General features: G+C 42.8%; 1 protein-coding gene across 2 annotated transcripts in view; it reads right to left on the reverse strand.

The window, feature by feature from the left end:
- rcan3 (regulator of calcineurin 3) overlaps positions 1-18,414 on the reverse strand; it is a 56,186-nt gene that overhangs the window by 25,412 nt on the left and 12,360 nt on the right. Inside the window, exon 1 of one of the 2 annotated variants that reach the window (XM_047346093.1) lies at positions 6,058-6,359. The exons of the other annotated variant lie outside the window; for it this stretch is intronic. Within the exon in view, the coding sequence (XP_047202049.1) occupies positions 6,058-6,144 (87 nt within the window). The 5' untranslated portion in view covers positions 6,145-6,359. Of the gene's footprint in view, positions 1-6,057; positions 6,360-18,414 lie in introns of those variants that run through there. 2 annotated transcript variants of the gene reach the window in all.

Raw genomic sequence — 18,414 nt, forward strand, 5'->3', positions numbered from 1 at the left:
AAAATTCATTGGAAACTGTTACAATGTGCTGAACTTTTCCTGCATTGAGATTTTTGGTGAGTTAAAAACAGACCTCTACCTTCCATTAGAAGACCTTCTAATGTTGTCTGATGATTGTGCAGCTTTTTTGTCACATGGTAACCAGACTCCCCACCCAGGAGACGGTCCTTTTGTTCTACGTCACCATAACGGACGCGGATCCAACCCTTTAACTGACACATAAGTCCAAGCACTTCTCTAAGGTTTCAAGTCAACATGAATTCCTCATCTCCACCTGCCTGGCGGCCGGACCAAGAGGCAAGGGCACACCTGAGCTCCGAAGCTCAGAGTCAGGATCGTTCAACCCTGCCAGGATCCAGATCTGGTTTCCAACCAGCACCGAACCTGACACCGTCAACCGTCTATATACATTCGCTCTGTCCTGCTCCTCTGTCTTCAGTAAACACTAAACAGCTGGTCAGGGTCTGACAAAATAAGGTTTTAACATGTGGTTTTGAAATTCTACTGACATTTAAATAGGATTTCTGGTTGATCAACATAGACTTCTGGTAAAATGCATTTAAGAAGCAAGGATGGGTAAGAAGAACACTCACTTAAAGTCCAGTGCCTGTCACATGGTCAATACACCCTGCATTAATTTTATAGATATTTAAAGCTGAAGTTCCTGAAATTTTGCACTGCATCCAGTAAAGATGCATCATACCAAGTAAGAGCAAATCATGAGTCAAAAACACTAAAAACAACATTTCATAAGAGGGGTTTAATGAACATTTTGATTGGAGATTTTCCTGGCTAATTCTGATTTTTAATTTTCTTTAAGGTTTGACCCGTCAGTTCCAATTCTGATTTCTTATTGGACTGTAAGACATAAATAAGAAAATATGTCCTGCATCTTCCTTGATAAAGGCACTGGTTTTGAAGTTTTAAAGACGATCCCTACTTATGCTTTAAAGCACTAGTGCTGTATGTCCCTAATGTTTTTTTTTAACATTAGGGACATAACAGTAACCGTCATTTAAAAAGGAGGGTAAACATCATCTTGTCTTATAAGACTGCAGAGGATAAAAAAAAAACAACATTAAAAATGAAAAGAAAAATCACTTCTGTTTGGCTAAACAAACAGCACAAGGTCAATAAATACTTCCTTTTTTGTCTGAAGTGACATCATTACTGTGAGAATAAAGCCAGACATATGAAAGAAGACAGATAAACAGCGTCAGACAGACAGGTAGCAGGACAAACACAAAGTGACCCAGGTCGATGGAAATTTTCTCCCGAGTGAGACGTGAGACGTTTGAGTATGTGTGTGTATGCATGTGTGTGCGCGTATGTTTGCTGACAGGGATGTTTCCCAGCTTGTGAGTCTGCTGACTCACTGTTGTGGTCGAGGTGTGTGAGTGTGGATCCAAGGCTACAACTGTCATTTTCTTTATGGTAAGCCACTGCTGAACCAGGGACATCAGAGCATCTTAACTGGGTTAAAATTGAATGGAGCTGTTGCTCAGCGGTCTAAAGTCCTCTTTTAAGATGATATTTATGCACTTATGGGATTAGACTCTTTTATCACCCAGGTTGAAGTCACCAAGGTGGTTGAAAAGCTCCGCGGTGGCAAGGCTTCGGGGGTGGATGAGATCCGACCTGAGTTCCTCAAGTATCTGGATTTTGTGGGGCTGTCATGGTTGACATGCCTCTTCAACATTGCGTGGCGGTCAGGGACAGTGCCTTTGGAATGGCAAACTGGGGTGGTCGGAGAGTGTGTTCCAACTACAGGGGGTTCACACTCCTCAGCCTCCCTGGTAAGGCCTACGCCAGGGTATTGGAGAGGAGAGTCCGACCGATAGTTGAACCTTGGCTTTAGGAGGAGCAGTGTGGTTTTCATCCCGGCCGTGGAACACTGGACCAGCTCTATACCCTCTACAGGGTACTCGAGGGTTCATGGAAGTTTGCGCAACCGGTCCACATGTGTTTTGTGGACCTGGAGAAGGCATTCGACTGTGTCCCTCGTGGTGCCCTGTGGGGGGTGCTCCAGGAGTATGGAATCGGGGGCCCTTTTTTTAAACAGTGCTTTGAGTGCCTTGTTGCTGAAAAGCGCTATATAAATAAACTTGACTTTATTAGGGGCCATTCGGTCTCTGTACAAGTGGAGCAGGAGTTTGGTCCTCATTGGCGGCACTAAGTCCTGAGGCCCTAAGTCTTGAGGCCCTAAGGACCTGTTCCCAGTGCATGTTGGACTCCGGCAGGGCTGCCCTTTGTAACCGGTCCTGTTCATAACTTTTATGGACAGGATTTCTAGGCGTAGCCAAAGGGCCGGAGGGGGTCTGGTTTGGGGACCAGTGGATTTCGTCTCTTCTTTTTGCAGATGACGTGGTCCTGCTGGCCCGCTCTAGCCAAGACCTACAGCATGCGCTGGAGCGTTTCGCAGCCGAGTGTGAAGCGGCTGGGATGAAGATCAGCTCCTCCAAGTCCGAGGCCATGGTTCTCGACCGGAAAAGGGTGGCTTGTCCTCTTCAGGTTGGAGGGGAGTTCCTGCCTCAAGTCGAGGAGTTCAAGTATCTCGGGGTCTTGTTCACGAGTGAGGGAAAAATGGAGCGGGAGATCGACAGACGGATCGGTGCGGCTGCCACAGTAATGGGGGCGCTGTGCCGGTCCGTTGTGGTGAAGGGAGAGCTGAGCTGAAAAGCTAAGCTCTCGATTTACCGGTCGGTCTACGTTCCTATCCTCACCTATGGCCATGAACTTTGGGTCATGACCGAAAGAACGAGATCCCGGATACAAGCGGCTGAAATGAGCTTCCTCTGTAGGGTGGCCGGGCACTCCCTTAGAGATAGGGTGAGGAGCTCGGCCATCCGGGAGGGGCTCGGAGTAGAGCCGCTGCTTCTCCACATCGAGAGGAGCCAGTTGAGGTGGCTCGGGCATCTATACCGGATGCCTCCTGGACGCCTTCCTCGGGAGGTGTTCCAGGCACGTCCCACCGGGAGGAGGCCCAGGGGACGGCCCAGGACACGCTGAAGGGAATATGTCTCTCGGCTGGCCTGGGAACGCCTTGGGCTCCACCCGGAGGAGCTGGAAGAGGTGTCTGGGGAGAGGGACGTCTAGGCGTCTCTGCTGAGTCTGCTGCCCTCGCGACCCGGTCCCAGACAAAGCAGAAGACGACGAGACGAGTACGACTTATGCACAATTTTCTACCATACTATTTCCTTCCACACAACTTTCTATTAATAATCTTAGATACAGTATTATGTGGTCTACTCTTCTTGTGGAGGGTGTCAGTGACCGCATGCTGGACAGCTGTCAAGTGAGCAGCTTTTCACATCATGATATAGATCAGAACATGGCAATATTATAACATTTATTTATTGCAAACCAGTTTTTTGATTGATTCTATGTAATATTCTGACCTTCTGAGCAACAGATCTTTGGGATTTCATTAACTGTAACACTTGAGGTGTTATCACTTTGTGAATAATTCATCTGTACAATATAGGAGTTTCACTTTTTGCAGTGGATCACTTAAAAAGGAAACTTTTTCATGATACTTTAATTCATCGAGATGCTTCTGTGCATCAGATGGCAGCACTAAATCAAGTGTGGAGTATAAGCATAAAGATCTGCATCATGGTCAGTGTTCGTCATGGATCCACCGTCTGCCAACATGCAATGACCTTCACTGTGTCCTGTGCTGTCATCTGCTGATGCCTGCAGATTTTCCAGGTAACATTAGTATTGTGACAAACATGAACACATGATGGCCTCTGAAGTCAGCACACAGGTCTAGTCTACCTGAACCTGGCTACAAACTGAACAGCTGCTATGGTTTCTCCGAGGTGGAAAAAAAGCTCATCTGACTGGTGAAAAGGGGCCTACTGTGCCACCAGCTCTGGCATTATTGTATAAAAACAACCTGTTCAGTCCGCAGCCTCTCTGTTTGGCTCATTAATGATATAACTGGCAGGGACGGAGCCAAGCGTGGGCAAGCCGCTTCAATAGTGTCAAAACAATGGCTCCACAGCACCATAGCCACTCAACAACGCATCTCTTCTAATTTTAAACCTAGCTATTTTTCTTTCCTTCCATTCAAGAAACAAATGCCAAATCTTTCCCTGAAAGAGCTATTAATAGCAGCAATCCTCATATTGGGTCTGATTGTTCCTCCTCATCCTCAGATTTAGGAACATTAATAAAAACAGGAGCCTCAGACAGGGTCAGATCTTGTTGAAAGATGAAAAATTACAGCTGGCTGACAGTGTGGTGAGCTCAATAGGAAGTCAGCCCCCCCATCCTGCTTTAATCTGTCCTATCCTACAGATCTCACCATCGCAACTGTGTGCCAGAGACCAGGATTAGTGGCGTTCTTTACGCCTTTTAGAAAGATAATAACTCATTTCAAGACTGTAGCTAATGTTGACTTAATTTTTCCTTAATTCTTACTCTCAGGTCAATCTAAACTATAATGATCCAGATCGTTCTAAAACAACTGCATGGTGTCGCACTGGTGCCTTTCACCTTGGTCTTCTCTGCAGTGGGTAGGAGCTGTAATGAGAGTTGGGAACAAACACAGCAGCTGCTTGGCTCAATGGGAGAATGCACAGAACAGGGGCTGAGTCAGTGGTCAGCACCCATTGTTTTTGTGCTCCTATATGCACAGATATTTTTAGTCCCATCAAATAACAAGCTTGTGTGGACTGTGACGTCCTAAACAGAAGCAGCAAACGTGTAGGATTAGAAATGCACATGCAGCTGCCAGAAAAGTGACAAACAAGGTGGAGGAGATCTGAATTTGGCCTTTAAAATCATCAGAGTATTAATGTAATCTAGTGAGTGACAATTGAGGTGGAGATTTTTTTGCTTCACTTTTCGCACGCAGCTTTTTGTGCTTTCTAAATAATTTCATCAGATATGCAACCTGTGGGTTAAAGGAATGATATGTGCATTGCATTTTACAGCCACGAAGTGGCATGTTGCCAACCTTTTAGTGATGTGCTGAGACTCATCTTAGGACACCTTTACCTGCTGCTGCATTCTAACTTCATGACTAGCATGCAACATATCTAATGCAATGTAGGTAATTTATGATTAGGGTCCAACTAGGGATGCATGACATACAGCAACTGCTGTATTTTCGTTGAATAATGCAATGATAATATTGGTTGATATAAAACCGTTTTCAATTCTCCGTCTTACTGCTCCCTTAGTTTTTCATGACACAATATTCTATATCAGGTAAGGGCATGAACAGCAGTGGGCGTCAATCCTAATATATTATTTGGATGCAGTGCATGAATTCATTGCACCTGAAATAACAGGCCATTTTAATATCACACATTCTGATATATTGTGCAGCTATAGGTACAACTGAGGAGTTTCTGGCTTTAGTTGATGTACATACTAATCTAATCTCTATATTTTATTTACAAGTACCATATAATAATAAAGTTAAGTCAAGAACAGAATAAGGAATGATATTAAAATACTTCATATAACTGGATTAATGCAATAATTTGCACACTCTTTCATTTTAGTGACACCTTTTTAGCAAGTCTAACGTGGTGCACCTGCAATGCTGCTGTGATGGGAGGGCAGAGATAGACGGGGGAGGGAAGGAAGGGATTGTGTGTTGGGGGTAGGGGAGGGAGGGTTATCTGTCCTCGACTGCGTCTAAAAATGGCCCCACTTCTTTACCCTGCATGCGTCTTTCACGGACAAATTATTAAATCACACTATCCATATGAAATTCATCCAATTCTAACGCCGACACCTGCCCCACAGAGCTGTACCAGTCGTTGCATTCCGAACCTTTAACCATACACTGCCGTGTTCGCATTTCATTCATGGCTGTGCAGGGGGCGCGGCGTCGGTGCGTCTTGGAAAGCTGCGGATCCCATTGATAAAAATCCTCGTCTGGGGAAAAGGGCTGCATTCAACGTCACCAAGATATGCATGCAGTTCTATAGGGCAACATGCATTGGTCGGTCCTGAGGCACACCTCTGCACAGCTGGACAACCACAACGCAAGGGCAAACTCACGATTTGGGTTATAATGTGGGAGTCAGACCATACCTGCATTTTGTCTGATGTAAACACCTCGGTGTCTACCTCGCAGGCGATGATGGTCACCATCTCCAGTTTCATATTTATGGATGGCATTCCCCTGTGTGGTTGGTAGGAAAAACGCAATGGAGCGAAAACTGCTTGTTTCTCTCAGCGGTTCACAGAAAAGCGCTCTCCTCCGGGGGGAGCTGAGGTAGCGGTCCAGCGGGCTGGTGTGGAGGCTTTCAGGGGTAGAGAGAGCTGCAGCAGCCGGACTCCTCACTGCACTGAAGCGCTGCTCAGAGTGATGCTGCAGCAGCCGGACAGATCTAACTCCTTCCCCGGCCCTCCCCTCCCCTCGCCTCTCTTCGCTGGCTTCACATTGACGTCATCGGAAGCCTTACGTTGGTCGGGTTTTACGCCACTATTGTGCTTGCTTGTTGCTCGACGAACCGCGCAGGGCGCACTGCAGAATTTACAGTCGGGTTTACTTCGCTTCTTCTTATATTATTACGGGTTTATGTCGCGGAGAAATGTCTCTCCAACATTTAAGAGACAAAAAGTTATTCATCAGGATAGCCTTAAATCATGCTTTCCCAGCAAAAATCAAAAGGTATTCACAGCCCTTCTACTTTTTTCTGATTTTACCACGCTACAACCACAAACCACATTAGTTTTATAGGGATCTTATGCGACAAAGTATTTTTACAAATAAAAATCTGAAAAGTGTGGCGTGCATTTGTGTTGAGCCCCCATCAGAGTCAATACCGTTACTCCATTGCAGCTCATTGTAGCAGAATATGCTTTAATCTAAAACATGCCATTGTAGCTCTGGCTCCATGTTCAGAGTGGTCCAACTGAAAGATGATCCCATGCAACACGACTTAACGGGTTTCCCTTCGGGTACGTCTGGTATTTAGCTCCATCTATCTGACCCGGTTCCCTATCCTGCTGAAGAAAAAGCTTTCCCATACCATGACACTGCCATCACCATGTTTCACTTTAGGGATGCTGTGTTCAGGGTGATGTTTAGTGTTAGTTTTTTTTTACCACATATAGCATTTGGCATGTAAGCCAAAAAGTTGTAGTCTCATTTGACCAGAGCACGCCACGTGCCTCCACATCGAGAGGAGCCAGTTGAGTTGGCTCAGGCATCTATACCGGATGCCTCCTGGACGCCTTCCTTCGGAGGTGTTCCAGGCACGTCCCACCAGGAGGAGGCCCAGGAGATGGCCCAGGACACGCTGGAGGGACTATGTCTCTCAGGCTGGCCTGGGAACGCCTCGGGCTCCCCCCGGAGGAGCTGGAGGAGGTGTCTGGGGAGAGGGACGTCTGGGTGTCTGCTGAGTCTGCTGCCCCTGCGACCCGGTCTCGGATAAAGCGGAAGACGACGAGTACCTTCTTGTGCCTTTGCTGTGAGGATTACTAAATTCCTAAAATCGAAATAAAATACTCTGAGGTTTGTGATTGCAACATCACAAAATTTAGTACTTTTCTATGGGCCTTAATGCTTTTGGAAGTCTCTGTATAAAATATAGAACCTTTAAAGTCTAACATAAAAGATCAACACCTGTGCAGCAGATATTTAGTCAATGCATAGGTTGATTTCTGGTATCAAGAAATAAGCAGGTTTTAAAATGTTTCAGTTTTAAAATGTATAAATTATTAATAATGTTCCTATGGTTTAAAGTCTTTTAATGGGAGGTCAAAGAATGATCAGTCTTATATGACTTTATAAACATAGAGTAACGCAGCACTGTCCCTCTACCACCTGATTCTGTGCACTGCCAGTATTACAAAAAGAAAAAAAAAAAGTAACCTTACTTTTCAAAATCAGTATGCATTAAAAGGACAGGAATTATCACATTCAATTTTACTCTAAAATCTCAAGAATTACACAAGATTTACACATATTTGCAAAAAGAAACTTTACGTTTTAGTTAATTTTATTTTCTTACAATCCGTTAAACCTAGGCTTTATCTACACAATCAGTCTAATGAGAATATAATAACTGCATAAAACCACATGTGAAGCTCTAAAAGTTAAATAACTTCAGTTGACATGGCTTCAGGTTTCATGACAAATCAGCAGTCGTTCAAACGTGCTTCATGTTGAAGATAAACATCTTACAAGCTTAGTGCTTTTGTTGCTGGATTGTTTATTTTAGATAAACAGCATCGGCCCTATTAAACCAGCTGATGACTGAAGCACCACAGCCAGAGACATGTTCCCTTCATTATCCTGTTAATCTGAGTTTCCAATGCAGCTGAGGAACAATCAAAAATTCCCAAACCCATCATGGCGTTGCATAACAAACCGTGTCTTCTTTGCATTACTCAAATCATCTCTCTTACCAGCCCTTCATTTTATAACGATAATAATAATTGCTCAAGCAGCTGAGACAGCTAAGCCTCCATGAGCCATTAATATTGAGGCCTTAAGCAGTTAGGAGTTTTTAAGTCTGCATGTGTGTTAGGCAATGTCCAAAGCGAGCCGACAGAGAACATGTGGAAGATGTGAAAATGACTGTGACATGCCTCCAGCAGATGGCCCGTCAGTCAGTCCAGTTTGGAAAAATCTGCCTGTAAATGCCAAAACTGGCCACACATATGAGGAACCGCGACACATCTACCCACAAGCAAAGCACTGTCAGATTCTAACTCTCCTGGGAAGAAATCTTTTCATTTCTTCAATTCACGGCACTGTGAAAAGGCACCAGCATGGATGTAACTCGACAGGTTTAGATATTCTTTCCAAAGCCCTCACAGCTCATTAATCACGCGCTCAGAGGTAACAAAGCAGTAAGACAGTGTCATCTTTTCTTTCAAATCCCCTCTGTTCTGTGGAAACTAATGTAGTTGAAGGTTCTGATCATTTATTTATGGCATATTGGGACATTTTTGTAAGGTTTTGGGGTCAAATAAAGATTGCAAACATTCAAAGTCAGAAGTAAGACTTAAATGAAAGCCTGAAAAAACATTTGTCTGCCTACATGTAGTTGTTGTGACACACTTAAATGTTTGAAATGAATTACATTAACAGATAAAAATAACCAGAGTAGCTACAACAGATCTTGCTTTAGGTCCTGTCACACAAACTCATTAGAATTAAATCTGGACTTTGACTAGGCCACTCCAAAACATTTTGTCTGTTTCCATTTTTGAACCATTCAGAGGTGGACACCTGCTCCACAACCCAAGCAAGCTTGAGCTCAAGTATAGAAGTCCAGAAGCCTGTTAAATGACCCATCCATTTATATCAGGTGTAAGATCATACACGTACATATTGCAGTGCTGAGGTGGTGCATCATAAAAACATAGTTCCCTGTGTGGGTTTTATCCACAGTCCGACATCTTCCTACAGTCGGTAAAAATATGCAAAACACAGGTTCTACTGGACTGTAGGAGTGAGGATGTATGGTTTGTTTAAAGCTTAACCAATGGAGGTCTGGTTTTGGAGTCACACACAAAATTAAAGTGGAAAAACACACTAGAGGCTGATCCAACTTTGATATAATGTCCTTAAAACAAGTCAAAATGAGGCTCAGTATTGTGTGTGGCCTCCATGTGTCTGTATGACCTCCCTACAACACCTGGTCATGCTCCTGATGAGACGGCGGATGGTCTCCTGAGGGATCTCCTCCCAGACCTGGAGTAAGGCATCCGCCAACTCCTGGACAGTCTGTGGTGCAACGTGACGTTGGTAGATGGAGCGAGACATGATGTCATAGATGTGATCAATCGGATTCAGGTCTGGGGAACGGGCGGGTCAGTCCATAGCTTCAATGTCTTCATCTTGCAGGAACTGCTGACACACTCCAGCCACATGAGGTCTAGCATCGTCCTGCATTAGGAGGAACCCAGGGCCAACCGGACCAGCATATGGTCTCACAAGGGGTCTGAGGATCTCATCTCGGTACCTAATGGCAGTCAGGTACCTAATGGAATTTCTTTGGAGGAAAAAAATGCCACCCCACACCATTACTGACCCACTGCCAAACTGGTCATGCTGAAGGATGTTGCAGGCAGCAGATCACTCTCCACGGTGTCTCCAGACTCTGTCACGTCTGTCACATGTGCTCAGTGTGAACCTGCTTTCATCTGTGAAGAGCACAGGGCGCCAGTGGCGTATTTGCCAATCCTGGTGTTCTCTGGCAAATACCAAACATTGGGCCCTCATACCATCCTCATGGAGTCGGTTTCTAACCGTTTGTGCAGACACATGCACATTTGTGGCCTGCTGGAGGTCATTTTGCAGGGCTCTGGCAGCGCTCCTCCTGTTCCTCCTTGCACAAAGGCGGAGGTAGCGGTCCTGCTGCTGGGTTGTTGCCCTCCTACGGCCTCCTCCACGTCTCCTGGTGTACTGGCCTGTCTCCTGGTAGCGCCTCCAGGCTCTGGACACTACGCTGACAGACACAGCAAACCTTCTTGCCACAGCTCACATTGATGTGCCATCCTGGATGAGCTGCACTACCTGAGCCACTTGTGTGGGTTGTAGAGTCCGTCTCATGCTACCACGAGTGTGAAAGCACCACCAACATTCAAAAGTGACCAAAACATCAGCCAGAAATCATAGGTACTGAGAAGTGGTCTGTGGTCCCCACCTGCAGAACCACTCCTTTATTGAGTGAGTCTTGATAATCGCCAAAGATTTCCCCCTGTTGTCTATTTCATTTGAACAACAACATGTGAAATTAATTGTCAATCAGTGTTGCTTCCTAAGTGGACAGTTTGATTTCACAGAAGTTTGATTTACTTGGAGACATATACATTTTACAGAGTTGCTTGTTCTGTATAGTTCCTGAGATTGTTGTCATTTTATTTCTTTTATTTTAAAACATGACATTTTATGATGAGTAAAGTATAGTTTCAAAGTGCTGATTACAACCCCATTAAAATAGGAACATTGACTGATTTTCTATTTACAAAACTTCCAAAGCTTCTAATAGTTTTAGGAGATAAGGACACATGGAGTCTTCTTTAATTGTACAAAAAATTGTGAATGAGAAGAAAAAGAACTGGGAATGAAGAGGCGGAGGAGCAGAGCTTTGAGAATGAGGCCAGAGAGAAAGAGAAATGTTTCATCATCTTGGGTGATCCATTGTTCTCATCAGGTGCAACAAAAGGGATCAGAGGAATGCAAAGTCTACTGCAATGCCCTGTGTGGCGTGATAATGGCAAGGTTCTAACAAGGAGTGGGTTGTAAATAAGATCATCACACCCCTTTTTTGTTTGTGTGTCATTTTGTGATCTTCAGATCCATTTTATTTCAAGTATAACCCATGATAACTGGAGAGGTATTCTAAGATATACAGTGCTGTGAAAAAGTGTTTCAAATTCAATTCAAAGATACTTTATTGATCCCCGAAGGGAAATTAGAAGTCCAGTACAACCCATCCAAACAGACATCATGACACAACACAAGGGGAGGACGGGTCACCGAGGCTTTGCTGCCCACTCACAGGTGCTGCCCTTGTTAGATGAGAAAAGAGGCCACATTAGGTAAGTAGAGGAAAAAAAATCATATTTCACACTTTATCCTTAGCAGGATACAGTTTGAGATTGCAAAAAAACCTCAGCATTCTCCCCCATACCAGTTTATTCTGTTTACTTAAATGGACTTTTGTGGACTTAAATGTTTAAAAGCAAGCAAATTTTTATATCAGACAACGATAACCCGAGTAAATACAAAACACCGTTATCAAATGAGGATTTCATTAATTAAGAAACAAAGCTATCCAAACCAACCTGGCCCTACATGAAACTATAACCGCCCTCCTTGTTAAATCCTTAATTAACTCTGATTAAACACTTTTTGGAAAGCTGAGTTAAATTTCCCCAGCCACACCCAGACCTGATTACAGTCAGATCAAACGTTCGCTCAATCAGAAACTGTCTTACAACATGAAACAGACTTGAAGATCTCAAAAAGCAACACATTGTGCTACAATATATATAGGAATTCATGAACAGTCTGGAAAGGGTTACAAAGCCATTTGTAACCCTTTGGGACTCAAGCAAACCACAGTTAAAACCTTTATCTAAAATGAAAAGAAATTTAACATGCAACAGTGGCGAACCTTCCCAGAAATTAAAGGCAGACCAAACTTCCTCCAGGGGTGAATCAACAACTCATCCAGGACACAAAACAACCCAAAACAGCATCTGAAGCACTGCCAGGATCACGTGCTCCAGTTGTTCATGATTTAACAACAAGAAAAAATGTGCAAAAATGCCATCTATGAGAGAGTTATGAGGCAAAAACCGGTGCTGGCCAAAAGGAACACAAAGGTCCAATTTACATTTGCTGAAAAGATCTCGATAACTCCTGAATGTTTTGAGAAAACATTCTCTAGAGTGACTAGACAAATGTGGAACTATTTGGAAAATCAGCATCCCATTACTGCAATTAAATTAAACAAGAAGTTCAGTAAAAGACACTGTAAGAACAGTTAAACATGGTGATGGTAGTGTATTAGTCTGGTGGTAATTTGCTGCTTCAGGACCTCAACAGCTTGCCACAACCATGAATTCTGCTTTCTAGCAGAAAGTCCTAAGGACATTATCTGACTAACAGTTCGTGACCTTAGTGGTATGCTGAGGAGGTAATGTTGGCCTGGGAGCAATCACATATCATTAGCTGACTGTGAAGGTTTATACCTTAAAATTAAGGCTTCATCTCACCTGGAAAGTTTGCCCCTAGGGCATAGGAAGAGAAGCTAAAAGCGATTGTTGAACCGGAGTTCAACAATCGATTTGGTTTACACCAGTAAACCAAATCTTTACCCTTGTGGAGTTCTTAAAATGGTCATGGGAAATCTATTGTCCAGCTCATATGTGTTACGTGGATCTGAACAAGGCTTATGACCTACTAGGAAAACATGCTGCATTTTAGGGGAGCAGTTAATGCTTCAAGAACTTTTAGATACTTGTCTGTGTTCTCGCCACAAACTCAAGTTTGTTTCTGATCGGACTCTCCCAAAGCTGCCCTGAACCTGAGGGCCTCATCTTTGCTTTTTGCAGATAATGTGGGTGAGGTGGTTCATCTGAATAAAATGCTTTCTGGATGCCTCCCTTTTGAGGTCTTTTGGACATCTCCCACTGGGAGAAGACTCCAGGACAGATCAGGAACTCGCTGGAGGCAATATAGATCTCCTCTGCCCTGGGAACACCTTGGGATCCCCTAAGGAGTGTCGGTGGGCAGAGTAATGCCTAGATTTCCTTGCTGAACTATGATCCAGTCTTGGATAAGCAGAAAGCAATGGATGGATAAAGTTAAACAAAGGAACCAAACCAAAAACCTCCAGAAGAATTTTTGATGTTTCAGGCACTTTGCTGAAAAAATGTACCTTTAAAAAGGCATGACAAATTAAGATACTGTTTTCATTTACTTGTAAACTAAATATTTCATGATAATTGGCAATTTGCTGAGTATAAAAAGCATATTTTAACCTTTTAAATTTGCATGTACCTACAACCAGCACTTGCAAGATGGCTCCAAGACTTCGGGGGAAAAAAACATGAACAATCAAGCCAGTCTCTCCCTCTGGGAAATAAAATATGAACAGCACCCCTAAAGTGCATTTCCTAAAATAGAACTATTCCCTTCTGTATAATCCATTTGCCTAAGCTGTAGCTAAGCCACAACTGAAGCTGTTAAGGCAAGAGTCTTTTTTAGTAAATCTACCGAAATAAAATATATCACTCAGCTACAGATCATATGTGTTCAGATTCATCAGAATGTTTGTTCAGAGTGAGTTTATGAAGCATGAAATGTCGAACAAGACTCAGTGAGTGTAATGGCAGAAATGTAGTTAGAGCAGCGTGCATGACATGCACCACTGGAGAATAAGAAAGCAGGAATGCAGCAGAGATGCTCAGAGGCTGAGATGCTGCATTTCAAACTCACTGATGGGCAGAATTTGTATTCTGTAGCAGAGCTCTGCAGAGGAGGGGGAAAATCAGGGCAGTGGATCATCATGGTGCTCTGATTTATGCATCATCATAGTGCTCACATACATGCAAATGCACAGAAACACAAAGTCAAACAGCGCTGAAAGATGACAGCAATAAATTCCTAAAAACTTCAGATTCAGACAGCTGCAGAGAGGCAGAGCCACTCCGCAGGTATATGATCTCTGTGGTATTCAAAAGGCTGCACCTAAACACACACATACAGAGTAAAACAAGCTTCTCCATCTCTCTGCTACCAGCTTCTTCTTACCTCAGTTGGCCCAGCCAAACCAACTCACGGTGCCAGCGCCAATGCAGCTGCTGTAATCTAGGCCAAGCTATTTATAAAGCAAGCAGCCAAGTAAAGGCACAGGGAGTCAGGGGGAGACAGAGGGATGGGAGGATAAAAGAATGTCTACAGGGCAGAGAGACAGATCTACAGAGCATAGGTGAGTAAGTGTGGGGGTGCAGCACTGCCATAGAAGGAATAAAAGTACTGAAAAATAGAACAGAAAGAGATAAAAACAAGATTTTACTGAGCCCAAGAGTCAGTGTGAATACATCCTCCTTAAGACATCAGCTGAAAGAGACAAACACAAGGGATCAACTCCGCTTTAAAGCCTCAAAGGTCTGTTTTCTGGTGATTTTGTGGATGACAGCATAAAAGCTGAAAGAGCTGGAGGTTAGGATGTTAAAAATGTTGATTTAGTTTTTTTAACATCACCTCCAGCAACCATATTTAAACACAGATGCACTGCCTGGCCAGTTCTGCAAAAGCAACCTAGTTAAATAAGTTGTACGTAATTTACATGCAATTACCAGGATTCACTGACATATCAATCAAAATAAGAACTGCTGGCACCTGCTACGGCTACAGGCTTAGGCCTATTTAACTGTGACTTAATTGGATTTAATAAATAAATAGGGTTCCAGATGCTTTTGCTTAATTTGTATTAATGCATATTTAGTGGCCAAACAATGAGGATAATTTTAGAATTATAGTTTAGATCAAGAAGTATTCAAACCTCCTGAACTTAACTGCTTGATTTTTTAATGAAAAAAAAACAAACTAATTTTATGTACAATAGTAGACGCACTGAAAAAAGTAGTGCATAGTTGTAGCGTTCAAATATTCTGATGGCCTTAAATAAAATCCAGTGCAACCACCTGCCTTTAAAAGTAACATCATCAGTACACAGAGTCCACCTGTGTGCATTTTCATCTCAGCAATAGGGCAGAGGAAGGCCCAACTGCAAACCTACCAATACAGAGTTGTCCACCTAAACTGACAAGCAGAGAAAGGACAGCATTAATCAGATAAACCGCCAAGAGTTTCATGGTAACTCTGGTAGAGCTACAGACATCCATAGCTCAGGTGGAAGAATCTGTCAACAAGACAGGTGTGCAATTTAAAAAAAACTGGCCTTTATAAATCAGTGAAATTAAATAAACTGTTGAAAGAAAGTCATTAGAAGGTACGTTTTTAGTCTGCAATAACCATGTAGGCAGACAGAAAACAAGTGGAACGAGGTGCTCTTGTCAGATGAGACAAAACCTAACTCTTGTTCTCATGCAAACATTTATGTGTGGCTAAAAACCAATACTGCAAATCACTTTAAACACACTATCGCCATGGTGTAACGTGGTGGTGGTGGCATCATGCTGTAAAGGTGCTTTACTTCACCAGTGAGAGAGAAACTGGACACATTCAGCGGGTAGGTGGCTAGAGTTAAAGAAGTGAGAGTGGGGCAGAGACTGACCTTCCAGCAGGACAATAAACCCTAAACATACAGCCAGAGGTACAGTGTGATTACTAAGATTAAAGCATATTTATGTGATAGAACTGCCCACAAAGTCCAGATCTCCAATCTGAGCCGGAGGAATCTTATAAATAATAATTAACAAATATTTCAGTTTCTAGCTTTGCAAACCTGGTAGAGATATTCCCCAAAAGTGGGATGTACACCGTGCTGACATAGTGGACCTAAAAACAAATACATGAAGGATATTGCAAGTTTTTATATGTCAAAAAGAAAATTGCAAACCATGACAAATTTTTCTTCTATTTCAGAAAATATGCACAACGTTATAATGGTGCATCAAAGAAAATTCCAGCAACATACAGTAAATTTTGTGGTTGCAACATTATAAAAAGCTCAAGGGCTGTGATTACTCTTGCAAGGCACTATACTTTTGCCGCAGTTTTGAAGATCTCGCGCAAAAAAATTCTCTAGAAAATCCGTGTCATCCGTGTTGCTTCACCTACATCACAAACACGGCTGAAACATGGGAACTGACAGCAAAGTATGTTTCTGGTTCACAGCCCACATCTGGTGGGCCACCAGCAGCTGTTCGGATTTTTAATTCGATCCAGCAGCTTTGGAGCTCCAGCGATGAGCTGCCTTATAGCTGTGCGAGAGAGGGGGAGGAGGTGGAAACCACAGACTGACACGTGCCGATGGTCCCACTGATTACTTTGCTTAGAAATCAGGTCAAATCTTTGTACGGGCAGACGCACACTCTACGACCCGCATGCAAACATCTCTGCAGCTAGAATAAAAGAAACAACAAAAATGAAATATAGGTTGGGCATGAAAGGACCCGAGGCTGTCTCTGAGCTTCGAAGACAGCACAGTGCTTGGAGAAATGGGTCCCATTTTCTGAGGAAAGCACACAAAGAAGAATGAAATCCAAAAAGTTTTAACAGAGGATCAGAAAACTTGTAAAATGAAGTCTGCAGACATTTACTGATAACTTTGGCCAAATAAAAAATAAATAACAATTAAACAACAGCTTTCACACGGAACTGAGACACCCAAAAGGCAAACAGGGAAAGTGATGCTTAACCTTTACAAATTAAAACACAGACCTCCAAATCTATCAGCTGACTTAACCAACTAATACAGGCTCTGATGGAATAAACGACCTCACTCTGATTTAATTGAGACACAGTGCTAATAAAAACAAATCATTTATAACTCCTGCTAATATTCTGAACTTATCTGTTTGTTAGGAGTATTTTAACTGCTCAGTTCTGAAGGGGATTTTTAGAGTAAGGGCAGATGCTCACTGTCTTGCTTCTCTGCTTATGTAAATTGTAACTTCATTGTATATTTCTTTTTTTTTTTTTTACAATGTGCATAAATTGGCATGGCAAAGATTGTTCAACTGTGTCACAATGGTGTATGCTACTTTTCTGTGAAGTTGTTGTCTCTTTTTACTTTTTATGTTTCCCCATAGTTAATGATTCAGGTATAACAGCCACAAAAGCAAACCGGTCTGCTTCGTAGCACCATCCAGTGGTTGCCATTTTCGGCATAGAAAATAACATTCTTACAAAACTGAAAATACATACAGGGCATATGAAAGGAAGGACAGGACAATGGCAACAGCAAGCTTAGAACAATAGTTGACATCTGGTGAGTCATAGTGGTGAGACGCAGACGAGTCAAACTTCAATGACAAAGAATAAAAGAGGGAAAATAAAATGAATGAAAGATGTGTGGAGAGACAGAAATAAACAAAACTAAATCAGCGACACGCATGACTGTTTTTCCATCTCAGAGAAGAGTGACAACAGCAGAAACACAAGAGGCAAAAGAGAAAAAAAAAATCACCATCAATAGTTCTTCTCTATACAAGACAAGTGGCAGAAATTGATTTAAACGCCGCTCTCCACACCTCTTTCCTGATAAACACATCTGAAAAACAACTTCACACAGCCGGCAACAAAGGCAACATCAACAAGCTTGTGAGACTAAACAAGGTGAAAGTCAGGTCATGAAGAATTAAAAAGCATAAACCTAAAAGCATAATCACAGTAACTAACATGGAGAAGGCAGTCCAAACCTTCCTTTGTCTTTACTTTAAAAAATCTCTGCATCACAAACAGAAAAGAGAAGGACATGCTCATCCAAAACTGAACTGTTTATCATTTATTACTCACAGCTAAACTAAGCCCCTGTTCACAGTCGGTTTATTTCAGCTCCTTAATTCTACTCTTTCATGCCCTGAAAGCAATCACCAGCGCAACATTTTTCAATTTCATGGACTGCATGATTGCATTTATGTCTCCATTCATTAGGGTCCATTTATTCTTGGCATCTTTTAAATAAGAGCTCATGGTTTCATTGTAGTGCTATTTTTGAACACGCCCACAGAAGATTTCCTTTTTTAGGACTGATTGAACCACGAAATAATCTTGATTTAAATAGCATCACAGAGGCATGACAGAGAACAAATACCACAGTTGCTTAGGCAGCATCCTTAATCTTGCTGTTTTATAATCAGCCCCTTACATGTATGGGAGGGGTGTCTGCGGATGACAAACCGTCCTGCAACAGCCTTGAAGAAAAACAGTCAAAATGGAACAAAGACCAAGAAATAAAAAATAAAGAAAGTTGTGATGTGAGGGTGGCGCTGTGCAAACAGCTG

This window comes from Girardinichthys multiradiatus, chromosome 19 (genome assembly GCF_021462225.1).
Source record: "Girardinichthys multiradiatus isolate DD_20200921_A chromosome 19, DD_fGirMul_XY1, whole genome shotgun sequence".
NCBI lineage: Eukaryota > Metazoa > Chordata > Actinopteri > Cyprinodontiformes > Goodeidae > Girardinichthys > Girardinichthys multiradiatus.